The sequence below is a fragment of the Dipodomys merriami genome, unplaced genomic scaffold (genome assembly GCF_024711535.1).
Source record: "Dipodomys merriami isolate MVZ:Mamm:240054 unplaced genomic scaffold, mDipMer1.0.p SCAF_3, whole genome shotgun sequence".
NCBI classification, from domain to species: domain Eukaryota; kingdom Metazoa; phylum Chordata; class Mammalia; order Rodentia; family Heteromyidae; genus Dipodomys; species Dipodomys merriami.
This window is the reverse complement of record NW_027204492.1, coordinates 2,031,021-2,043,310: the sequence shown is the minus strand read 5'-3', so window position 1 is coordinate 2,043,310 and position 12,290 is coordinate 2,031,021. Positions and strand designations below refer to the sequence as shown.

Sequence of the window (12,290 nt, the reverse complement as noted above, 5' to 3'; positions counted from 1 at the left end):
GAGAGAGAGAGAGAGAGAGAGAGAGAGAGAGAGAGAGAGAGAGAGAGAGAGAGAGAGAGAGAGAAATGGGGTCAGCTAGGACCCCTGGCTCCTGGGGAATGAGGTAGTTGGCCTCGGGAGAGCAAAGTTGGCATGTGAGGAGATATCACCAGACCTTCAACTAGGCATGGGACTGGCTGAGCGCCTTTGGAGACTGCTAGGGAAACCTTTCACGAAGAAGGTCTCAAGTCCTGGAGCATCTGAGAGGGCGTGAGTGGCAGATGACAGTTTGGGGCGGGGGGACTGTTTATATCTGTCCCTTGGCCTGGACAGTCCATGCATTCTCAGGAGACATCTAAGTCCCTCAGGGGCTCTTGAGCAATCCAGGATGGCCAGCGGTCGTGGCTCTCACCTGAGTGTGCACCCTTGGAAAATGGCAGTAGGATATACGAGAGGGTATGAGTGGCAGCTGGCAATGGGTGTGAGGACCATCCATATAGTAATTTGCCCCGGACAGGTTAAAGATGCGCAGGAGACACTTGGGTCCCTTCATGACTCCTGGGCAGTCGAGGATGGCAAGAGGTCACGGCCCCGCCTGAGTGTGCCGGCTGGTAATGTGATCCAGACAGAAAGTTCTAGGTCCGAGAGCGTCTGAGAGAGCATGATTGGCGGTTGGGAATTGTGGGTGGGGACTCTATATCTGTCCATTGGCCAGAACAGGCCGCGCATGCGCAGGAGGCACCTAGGTTTCTGGCGCGCCTGGGCCGACCAGGAGGGTGAGCAGTCGCAGTCTCTGTCTGAGTGTGCAGGCTGCGAAGTGATACAGGCTGAAGGTACTAGGTCCTGGAGTGTCTGAGAGGGCATGAGTGGTGGTTGGCTGGGGCTGGGGACCATTCGTATCTGTTTGTTGGCCGGGACAGGCTGTGTATGTGCAGGGGACACCTGGGTCCCACTGAGGATCTTGGGCCATTTGGGATGGCAGTTGGTCATGGTCTAACTGGCGAGCAGGCTGGGAAAGTGGTCCGGGAAGAAGGTTGGGTCCTGGAATGCCTGAGAGGACATGAGTGGCAGTTGGCAGTGAGGGCAGGGATCTTTTATAGCTGTTCTTTGGCCAGGACAGGCCGCACAGTAGCAGGAAACACCTTAGTACCGTTGGGGGTCCTGGGTAGTGCAGGATAGGCAAGTGGTCACAGCCCTCTCCTGAATGTGCAGGCTGGTAAAGTGAGTGGTGGTTAGCGGTGGCGGGGGAGGGGGGCATTCATATCCCTCTGTTGGCTGGGGCAAGGCACACATGCGCAGCAGATAACTCGGTCCCTTTGTGGGGAGGGGGGATGGTGAGTGGTCTAAGTGTACTGGCTGTGAAAGTGATTCAGGCCAAAGGTTCCAGGGCCTGGAGCGTGTGAGAGGGCATGAGTGGCGGTTGGCAGCGGGGTTGGAGACCATTCTTATTGGCCTTTGGCCAGGATGGGCCACGCATGCGCAGGAGACACCCGAGTCCCTTCGCGGCTCCTGGGCCAGCCAAGATGGCGAATAGTTGGTCACGGCCCTTCCCTGAGTGCGCAGCCTGGTAAAGTGGTCCAGGAAGTAGGTCGCACATCCTGGAGTATGAGAGGGCGTGAGTGGAGGTTGGGAATTGGGGGTGGAGACTCTTTAAAGCTGTTCATTGGTCAGGACGGGCCGTGCATGCGCAGGAGACACGTAAGTCTGTTTGGGGCTCCTGGGCCGACCAGGAGAGTGAGTAGCGGTTACAGTCTTTGTGTGTACAGGCTGCAAAGTGATACAAACCAAAAGTTCCAGGTTCTGGAGAATATGAGAGGGCATGAGTGGTGGTTGGCAGTGGGGGTGGGGACCATTCATATCTGTTTGTTGGCCAGGATAGGCTGCGCATGCGCAGGAGACACCTACGGCCCTGTGGGGCTCCTGGGGCTGCCCTGAATGTGCAGGCTGGCGAAGTGGTGCAGGCCAAAAGTTCCAAGTCCTGGAGCATACAAGACAGCACGAGTGACAGTTGGCAGTGGGCAGTGGCAGAGGGAACCATTCTTATCTGTCCATTGGCTCAGACGGACCGCGCATGCATAGAAGTTAGCCAGGTCCCTTTGGGGTTCCTGGGTGGTCCAGCATGGTGAATGACCATGGCCTTCACCTGAGTATGCAGGCCAGATGCAAATGGTTTCCCTTTCTGTTATCAATCACTATGCAAGCTTCCTGGGATCCTGAGGATCACTGACAGCTTTGGATTGCCCCTATACCAGACAGCAGCTAGGTTGCTTGGTTATAGAATGACAAACCAGGCTTTGTCTCATGAGAGGTGGGGAGTAGGGAGGAGGGGGGAGCTGCCATGACCCTTCTTTCAAGCAAAGGTCATTGAGGTTGTGGCAGGTGTGGCAGAGACAGCTCTGCATGAAGACATGTAGATGGAAAGGAACAGGAAAGGACAGAACACTGCCCTTCTGCCCTTTTCTGCTCCAGTACCCAAGCTAGGACAACTGGACCCACTACAGCCTGTGGAAGCAGGCACCCCCTAGATCCTGCCCTCGTGGTTCTCATTCATCACACACCCCCAACCTCCAGACCATTTCTTTAGTGTATCTTGGCACTTCCAAGTTTTAGGAATCTTGTTCCTAGGCAGGAAGACCCCAGCCATGATGCCCAGGAAGAGGAAAAGCCTTGAGACAACTACCAGGGATTCCAAGCAGTACATTCTGGAGCAGAAGGATGCACAGGATCGGCAAGGTCCATGGGAGCTTCAGCGTTCACAGGATCACCAGGAGCTGTCCGATCTGCAGTATTCCCAGGAACTGAAGGACGCTCAGGATCCTCAAGAGCCTCAAGATCCACAGAATCTTCTGGATCCTCAGGTTCCAAAGGATCACCAGGCCTCACAGGATGATTCAGAGAGCTCAGGTAAAAATCTGCCTCTTATGGCACTTCCAGGACCTACCACTCCCCCCAAGCTATGCAAGCCCTAGGGGACCATCTGTCCCCAAGCCTGCAAGGTGGAGCCCTTGAGCACTTCAGGTTCAGGGTCATTGCTTGGGATTCCAGTTCATTTCAAATGCTACATCCCTTTAGCACACCATTTTTTAGGCTTTAGGATTCTTGTTGGACGTTCTCATCCTGGGAGTGACATAGCTATGGAGTTCATCATTCAGCTCCTCTAGGTCTGTGTAGTACTCACTTCCAACAAGCATCATAGGCAGGACATGGCTCAGTGACTTTCACCCTGAAAGGCTTATTGGACAAATGCTTCCACATAACATTCCCAGGCCCTGGCCTAATTTTGTCTGATCTGCAGGTAAATGATTCCATCCATGTGTTTCCTATGAAAACTTCAGTTGTGAAAGAGCCTGAGAGTTGGTGATTAAGATGTGCCTCCATGCACATGACCAGAATAGCATAGTTTGGTTAAAAATGTTTTTTCTTCCTCCTATTTTTTTCTTTTCAATGCAGAAAACATCCAGGCAGCTGAAAACAATGAGAAGGACAACATTTTCTTAGGAACAGATGAACCAGATGCACGGTACTAAGTTTAAAGTGATTTTTACCTGCTGATAAAACACTGCAGCAAAGTCAACCACTGTTGGTGTAAAATGAGTTCTGTGTAAACTGCTGGCCATAGAAACTTCTTGCCAAATAAGAATTGCATTTTACCTACCTTTAATGTAAAAACAAATGTGATTTCTTTGCAGGGCCGAATTACAGAACATGCTTGCAAAGTTTCAAGGTATGTTTTAGGAGAGACATTTTTAGTTTAAGAAAATTGTTTTACACCAGACACTTTTCATACCAAGAAGGGTTAAATCAGTGGACTACAGCAATGTGTTTATAGTCCTATTTCTTACACATGGTTTTAGGTAAGATTTATTATTTCACTTGGTAGATTTCCTTTGCTACATTATTTTTTAGTCAGGGTCTTACTGTGTAGGCGAGGCTGACCAGAGACTCACAATTCTCCTACCTCAACTACCTGAGTGCCAGGATTCCAAACCTGTGCTACCACACCTGGCTTAGATTTTCTTACTTATTCTAATTGTTGATGCGTAGAGTATGGTACTTACAATGACGAGGTAAGAGCCATGCTTTCATCTCATATGCTGTGAAATGTTAGAAAATTGAATGGAATAATCTGTATTCCAGGTTTTGTCACAAAAGAATTAATATAGCTGCTCTTAGCAACTAATTTTTGTGTTTTCATTTGTGTTATTTTGTATACTCGGCTTACTTATTTTCAAGGGAGGAAGTACAGACTGAATCTTCTAATGTGAGAACCAACATTGACATTGGTAGCCTTAAAACCCAAGTTTTAAGTTGGTATGTCAGACAGTAGTTACTCTAACCATAATAAAGGTTAAACTCTGAACAAAGATTTAGAGCTAGTTTAGACTTTTTGTCATAACTTAGAAGTTGGCTATGAACAAACATGTAGCCTTTAACTACTCTTTGTCTTTATCTTACAGTCTGATTTAGTTAGAAGACAAACTGGCTACACGGAAATACAATTTTGTTGTCTTACCATACATTGGAGCACTTTTTAAATGAAGTACTTTCCTGATTTACATAGCAGTGTAGCAATAGTCCCTCTAAATGCATCTTCCAGTTGGATATTTTTATACTTGTGAAAAGTTAGCCACTGGAAATATTTTCTTATAAAGAAATTAAACTCTTCCTTTGAGAACCTGTTTGTAAACTTTGGAACATACAAACTTTGTTTTCCTTAACTATATTTTACATCTCAAATATCAAAAAGCACATTATAGATATTGAGTTTGAAGCAGTTAGCTACTATAAAATTTCACTAAAAAAAGGAAGCAAGTAATCTTGACTTTTTTCTTTTTTGGCCGATACTGGGGCATGAACTCAGGACCTGGGTGCTGTCCCTGAATTGATCGATGCTAGTGCTCTACCACTTGAGCTGTAGTTCCACTTCCAGCTTTTGGGTGGTTAATTGGAAATAAGAGTCTCATGTCGGGGCTGGGAAGGTGGCTCAGTAGTAGAGCGCTTGCCGTGCATGCATGAGGCCCTGGGTTCCATTCCTCAGCACCACATAAGCAAAAAGAAAAAAGCTGGAAGTGGTGCTGTGGCTCAAGTGGTAGAGCACTAGCCTTGAGCTGAAGAGCTGAGGGACAGTGCCCAGGCCCAGAGTCCAGGCCCCACAACCAGACCAAAAAAAAAAAAAAAAAAGAGTCTCATGTACTTTCCTGACAGGCTAGGTTGAAGCCGCAATCCTCAGATCTTAGCTTCCTGAGTATCTAGCATTACAGGTGTGAGCCACCTGGCCCCTGGCCCTAATTTTAATTTTTAAATGATGCCTGTTTCTTAATGCTACAAGTTTTTCCAATGCTGCTGAATGGATATCATAGTTACTTACTTGACAGAAATTCTAAAAAGGTTTATAATTAGTAATTCTAATTCTAATGTGTTTTCCATGTAGAAAACATTTATGATTTGGTTTCACAAAAGACAAAAGGTGTCAAAATGAAAGTTAATGCTTCCATGAAAACTATTCAGGATAAAATTGAGAATACCCTGAGAAGCCAGAATGAGGAAAGGTGAGGTTGTGGCATTGTAAGTATTCACGTGTACACACTACTTTTCTATTTGTTGGAAGCACTATTAGAAATTGCATTGGGTTTGGTTTTTCTTTCTTTTTTGGCTTCTAATGCTGGGATTTGAACTTGGTTCTTTACATTTGACATATAAGTAGTCTCCCACTTGAGCTATACCTCCAACTTCCTCCTCCCTTTTGGGGGTTTAACTTATTTTTCAGATAGTGTCTCTACTCTTTCCCAGGGCCGGGTTCAGACCATAATCCTCATATAGCCACCTTCTATGTAGCTGGGGTTACAGGCATGTTCTACCACATTCAACTTTGTTTCTGAGATAGGGTGTCTGCCTGGGCTAGCCTGAAGCTGAGATCTTTAAATCCCTGTCTCCTGTATAGCTGGGATTACAGGTATGTCACATCACACCTGGCCATGTATTGTTTTTTCTGTAAAAAGAGATTTCTTTTTTCCTATAGCCTCACAGCAAAATGGAATTCAGTTGTATTTGCTAGAGGTCAACAAAGACAACTTGTTCTGTCCTTTAAAATTAACCTTGGATTTGCTTAATACCAAAAATTTCTGCTCATGCCATGACTTTGTGTACTGCATTAACATTCAGTGTCTCAACCATTAGTCCTATGATAGTTAAATGCATTTAGTAATATAAAATATTAAATGTTATATCATAAATATTGTATAAATTTCCTTAATGGCGTTCACTAACCTTTTCCACAAAATTCTCATTATGTGAAAGTAGAGAACAATGAAATAGTTTCTTTAGAAACCTTGGGTGCCTAACAGATATAATGTCCTCATTATTCAGAAAAAGAAAATCAACAGGAAACTGTTCTTGTCCCTAAGGTGCATTTTTATGAAATATTTATACTATGAGAAGTCTTCCTGAGTCTTCTAGAGCTAAAGCATGTAAGATAACCTCTTCCTTAGTCAATTAGGAGCAGATATTCTTGGAGTAAGATTAAATCATCAATTTTATTTTCTAATTTCCCCTCCAATTTTAGTTGCTATTCCCCCCCACACCCCCACTCAGTTGAGCCTTGAATATGTTTTAAGTTCTTCTCATTGTTTTGGAGTATCAAAGTGCTTGTTGTGATATTTTACAGGCAGAAGCTTTATGAAGAATATTCGGTTGAGTTTGCAAATTTGACTGAGCTGTTGAAACAAGACATGGAGAAAGTCAAGGAAGAAGGGAGAAAGCTAGCTGTGGGTATCCAGCTTCACTTTTCCTCCATTGATCTATCAGTCCCATTCATTAACTGTTCATGCTGACATGAAAGAGAGAATGTAGAGGACCTGGGCCTAGATTGGTGAAGATGAGAGGAAGACATAGTCATGGGATACTAGACACTGAATTTCAAATCTTCAAGTGATGCAGGAAGGGAAAGAGCAAATGTGTTATGGTAGAAAGGATTACATCTCTGTTGACATATTGGTTGCGTAACTGGCTGAGGAAGAACACAAAAGATAGAATAAGGTTCATTACAGGGAATGGGGTACATCATAATCACACAACTCCAATTGCTTTATTAAACCCAAGGAAGGGGGTACCCTTCCTGCCTTCTAGCTAATGCTATAACATGGAATACCACAATCCCAATCTTAATTGGATGAGGGAACATTTGTACAGGAAAAGTTTCAGTTCCCTCTCAAGACCCTCTAGCCTGGAATACCCCTTTCTCTCTCTCTCTCTCTCTCTCTCTCTCTCTCTCTCTCTCTCTCTCTCTCTCTCTCTCTCTCTCTCTCTCTCTCTCTCTCTCTCTCTCTCTTTCCTTCTTTCTTTCTTTTCTTTCCCTCCCTCCTTCCCTCCCTCCCTCCCTCCCTCCCTTCTTTCCTTCCTTCCTTCCTTCCTTCCTTCCTTCTTTCCTTCCTTCCTTCCTTCCTTCCTTCCTTCCTTCCTTCCTTCCTTCCTTCCTTCCTTCCTTCCTTCCTTTCTTGCCAGTCTTGGGGTTTGAACTCTGGGTCTAGGCACTGTCCCTGAGCTTCTTTTGCTCCAGGAGAGAATTCTACCACTTGAGCCATAGTGCCACTTCTGGCTTTCCTGAGTAGTTTATTTGAGATAAGAGTCTCACGGAGTTTCCTGCCCGGACTGGCTTTGAACCCCAGTCCTCAGATCTCAGCCTCTTGAGAAGCTTGGATTACAGGTATGAGTCACCTGTGTCCAGCTCGTCTGTTTCTTTAATAAGGTGTCCAGGTTATCCAGGTTAGAAGTAGGAGAAGGAGAAGAGTGGGCTCTGCCTTTCGGGAAGAAGCCATAGGATTGTTTCCTGAGAAAGGCCCAGTGCAGTATGACTATCCAGGAGTAAATGTCAATCAGTGTTCAGTATTAGAGTCCAATGTGGGTTTATTACATAGCAATCATCAATTAAAAGAAAGCAGTCAGTAAGGCTGTAACAGAGCAAGTGGGAAGTTGGACTTGAGGGGTTATTGTGTGTGTGTGTGTGTGTGTGTGTGTGTGTGTGTGTGTGTCTGTGTGTGTGTGTGTGTGTCTGTGTGTCTGTGTGTCTGTGTGTCTGTGTGTGTCTGTGTCTGTGGGTATACCAGACCTTGTACTCAGGGCCTCACTTTTGCTAGGCAAGTGCTTTACCACTTTAGCCGTGCCCAGAGCTCTTAGACACTGAAGTTTAGACAAGTGTTTTTCAGAGGGAGATGAAGTAGGGTATGTATTTGCAGACAAAGTTATGATGACTGATTCCATCATTGAAGCTGGAACTGAAAAAGTGAGGACATGGGGATAAGGTATTTCTTAGGCAATGAAAAGTGTTTCATGTGAGACATGTGATATCCTGATAGACTACCAAGCTTCAGTACTGAAGAAGGTGAGCTACAAAGGTAGGCAAGTAGTAACTAGATATTGAGAAACAGTGTCCAAGAGCCTGGACTCTGGAACTCTACTCTTCAGCATCCAGCTTTGTTTTGATCTTCGCCAATTGTGAAGCCACACGTAAGTTCAGTTATTTTCCTTCTCAATGAAAGGGGACATACTAAGAGTCCCTGCCTCATGGAGTTGTTTAGCATAACAGATGAGTTCCTGTTTGATAAGTGCATTTAAGTGGCTTAAGATGGGTATCTGATATATGATTCTTATAGGATGCTTTGTTACTGAATTCTCTTTTGCAGTTATTGGGAATTACAAAATTAGTGGATTCCTGGGTAAAAGAGTGAGTAGCTAATGACAGACATGTCAAGGACATTGGTGGAAAAGCAGAAAGTCCAGAATTCTTTGAGACATCAAATGTGTGGTATTTCAAATCTTGAAGAACTAAGGCCTGTGTTTGGAATATTAAATAGGACACTTTGCTATTCAATGAGTAGGCATCAATATAATTATATCATTTTCCTATGTATTGGTGAACAGAGTCATATATAAGTTTGGAATAGTTTGTTAAATGAAAAAATGTTTTTGAAATAACTCTTTTAAACTACTATATTTAAATTTAATAATGGGATAAGCTTTAATTTTCACAAACTTTTATTACATCTTTTTCTTTTTATACTTGCAGTCTATATTTGAACAGCAAATAAAGACTTTTCAAAATTCTCAAAATCTTCACAACAAGTACATGGAAGCCTTTGAAGAGTTATATAAGCAATACACTCAGGTCTGTCACATTGGGCAATATAATATTTTCTTACAATATTTCCTTATTTTGTCTATAGAAAATGAAAATGCTAATTTTCTTAATAAACTAGTGTTGTAAATATTGGGCTTCTACATCTAAAATTCTTCATCACTTTCCATTTGCTATTGTTGTTCAGTTTTCTGTACATACTAAATTATTTTTAGTTTTAGAGTTCATTCACAGTGGTCACTATTATTCAAAACAAGAATTGGCAAATTGGTCATTTTATCCAAAGATACGCATAGTCCTACAGGAAACATACTTTATAAAAGCTTAATCATAGCTTTTGTTCCACAATCCTTTTTACAAGAAAGTAATGATAGCTAAAAGTAGCAAGTCTATAGAACCTATATTTTCCTCCATGTTTTAATGGTACATTTGGTTTTCATAATGTTGTGGACAACAAATTGTTTTATGTGGTCACTTACAATGATCAGACAGACCCACACATACAACACAGTGAAAAAGTGAACAGAGAAATAGCAGTTTGTGAACTGAAAATTGTCTTCTATAGATGGTGCATCTTGGCAAGTTGTTCTCAACACACTAACTTCTGCATTGTGCAGGTGTGATCTTATTTAGGATGCTATTAAAAGCTGTACACTCCTATTGCTTTTCTTCTCCCTCCTTCTCCTCTTCCTCCTTCTCTTTTTTCCTCAAGTATATTTTAAATATCTTGTTCACATTAACACATCATGCTTCCAAACTAATTTGGATAGTACAGAACAACTTAGTTTACAGAGAGTCGTTGTGTACATTTAGAACACTCGATGCACACAGGGACACTTACTTGTGTACAGCACGTTCAATGGAAGTGCTTCTGCCTGGTGCATGTACTGTTCTACTCCTCCAGAACATTTGTCAACTAGCATGCAGCTTGAGAGAGCTCTGCTAAATGTTGGTGCTGAGTGTTCCCACTTAAGGTAGGGCTTGCCTGTCTCTGAGAGTGCTGCATTTTTTTTGGATCCTTCCCATATGGTTATCAGCGGGCTCTGTGACTCTCCCTCCGCCATGGTACTTTCATGGCTCTCTGACATTATCACAGACCGCCCTAGTGTAGACCACGACGTGCCTTTCCTGTACTGTCAGCTTTTAGCTGAGCTACTCTTCTCTCACCCATCCTTTGAAGGTCAGCAGTGTTACCTTCCCAAAACAAAGTCCTCCCCTCTTGCAAACTGCTCAGTGGCTTCCCCTTCCCAATGTATATTCCGTGTCCTGCCCGTGACACCACCCCTTTAAAGCTTCATCTGCTTCACTCACCGCTCCAGGGTGACAGCTTGCTCTAACTCCCATGACTTCCGTACTCTGGATGGCAGTCTAAGCCAACCTAAGAAAAAGCGTGACCCCCTTATGTGAAAAATAACTAAGCACAGGGGCTGGGTCCGTGCCTAGAACAGTCAAGCATGAGACCAGGGGTTCACATGCTATTCTTCATGACTTGAAATGGTCATTATCCATACAGATCATATTGTATTGACTTAGTGATAATAAGTAGGATAATACCTCACAGGTTTGTTTGTTTGTTGCAGTGCTATGGATGGAACCTAGAGCCTTATGCACACTACCACTAAGTAGCAGCCACAGCTAACTACCTCATGTTTTGGAAATTTAATAGTGGATTTCAAAATTGTGGCCCTTGTTAATATACATCTTACACTCTTTTCCTTCGTTTATTCCATCTCAACCCTAAAAATTCCTTGTCCTGCTTGAATGAAGTCTTGAGTTTTCTGTTACGACAATATTTGATTTGGCTCAGTCATGTATTTCTGAGTTTTAGTGGCTATTTTGACCTTCATGTAGATTACAGAGTATTTTTGGTTTGGAATAACTAATGAGTATCACTTGAATTTTTATCTTTACTCTTTACTAAATGTAGCTGTTTTAAATAGTATGAAAAGTGACAGTTTCTTATTGAACATGGCTTTTGTTTCAGAGCCGTCACAATATAGGGGATTATGAGGAAAATGATCTCACTCGTGAATTAAATTCATTTAGAGAAAGAATGACCCAAATACAATCAAAATATATGAAGGAAATTGTAAGTTAACGTTTCTTCCAAATTGAAAGTGAAGATCGGATTCAGCATACAAGCTTTTATTTACTGAAATATAAATGTCTACCTAAATACTTAACATGTGTTCACTATTTCCTTTCTCTTGATGGTGGCAGGAGGAGAAGTCTGGTATGCTGCAGTCTCTTCTCTCTCTGTTGTCTTCCCAAGACTTTGAGGACAATGAAGGTCAACCTCAGTAATGCGACGTTGTCATGAAAGTAGCTGCATGAATGTAATGTGGCTTAAAGGTTCCAGATGAAGCTGTTCTATCTTCTGTTTATTCCTTCGTTAAGTGCCAGATCCCATTTTTTGTTAAAAGTCAGGTGAAAGCTAAAGAGGGATGTGCCAGCTACAGTGCTAAAGCTGTATAGCAACAGATCCCAGGCCTGTGCTAGTAACAGTCACAGGGCTTCCTTAACATTGTTAGTTCCCTTTTAGAAATAAAGATTATTTTGTTTGCAGTTTGGTGTCCGTGTGTCAGGGTCACTCTTCCAAGTCAGAAAGCACAGCATTTTCATTTCTCTATTTATCCTTCAGTATAATTTAGATGACTCCCTACCAGTGATTTACAAAATAGAATACAAATTTGTCTGTTCATTGTATCTTGGGGCACTATGAATTTAAAATATAAGGTACCAGAAACTACACATTGATCACTAGAAAATGGGGACTACAGCAGATACTCTATTTACTATTCTGAACTGATCTTCAGAGTATTTTATGGGAAAAAAAATCCTGCAAAGCAATGTAAATGTTTGTGTGGTATGCTCTTTCATAAAGGATACAAACATATACACAGGAGGATGAGTGTTGGGAAGGGGACAATATGGAGAGCACAATAGGAATGGATGGTAGACTTCTCTGAAAACACTCATTTATAATATGGCTTTTTTTTTATTGTGAAAATACCATACAGAGGGGTTACAATTACATGGGCAAGATAATGAGTACATTTCTTATCAAGCATTGTAGCCTCCTCCTTTGTTTCCCCTTCCCATCCCTTCCCATCCTCCCTCCCCCCCAACCCAATTCTCCCCGACCCCCCTCCCCGCATGAAAGTTGTAAAGTTCGTTTTCG

General features: G+C 42.9%; 1 protein-coding gene across 1 annotated transcript; it reads left to right on the top strand.

The window, feature by feature from the left end:
• The first annotated feature begins 755 nt into the window (after positions 1-755).
• Positions 756-11,557, top strand: LOC138839297 (synaptonemal complex protein 3-like). Its single transcript, XM_070038872.1, has 9 exons — positions 756-812; positions 2,605-2,883; positions 3,430-3,499; positions 3,669-3,703; positions 5,411-5,528; positions 6,644-6,743; positions 9,041-9,139; positions 11,094-11,198; positions 11,330-11,557. The coding sequence occupies exons 2-9, from the start codon at positions 2,622-2,624 to the stop codon at positions 11,411-11,413; spliced, it is 873 nt and encodes a 290-aa protein (XP_069894973.1). The 5' UTR covers positions 756-812; positions 2,605-2,621; the 3' UTR covers positions 11,414-11,557.
• The last annotated feature ends 733 nt before the right edge of the window (positions 11,558-12,290 follow it).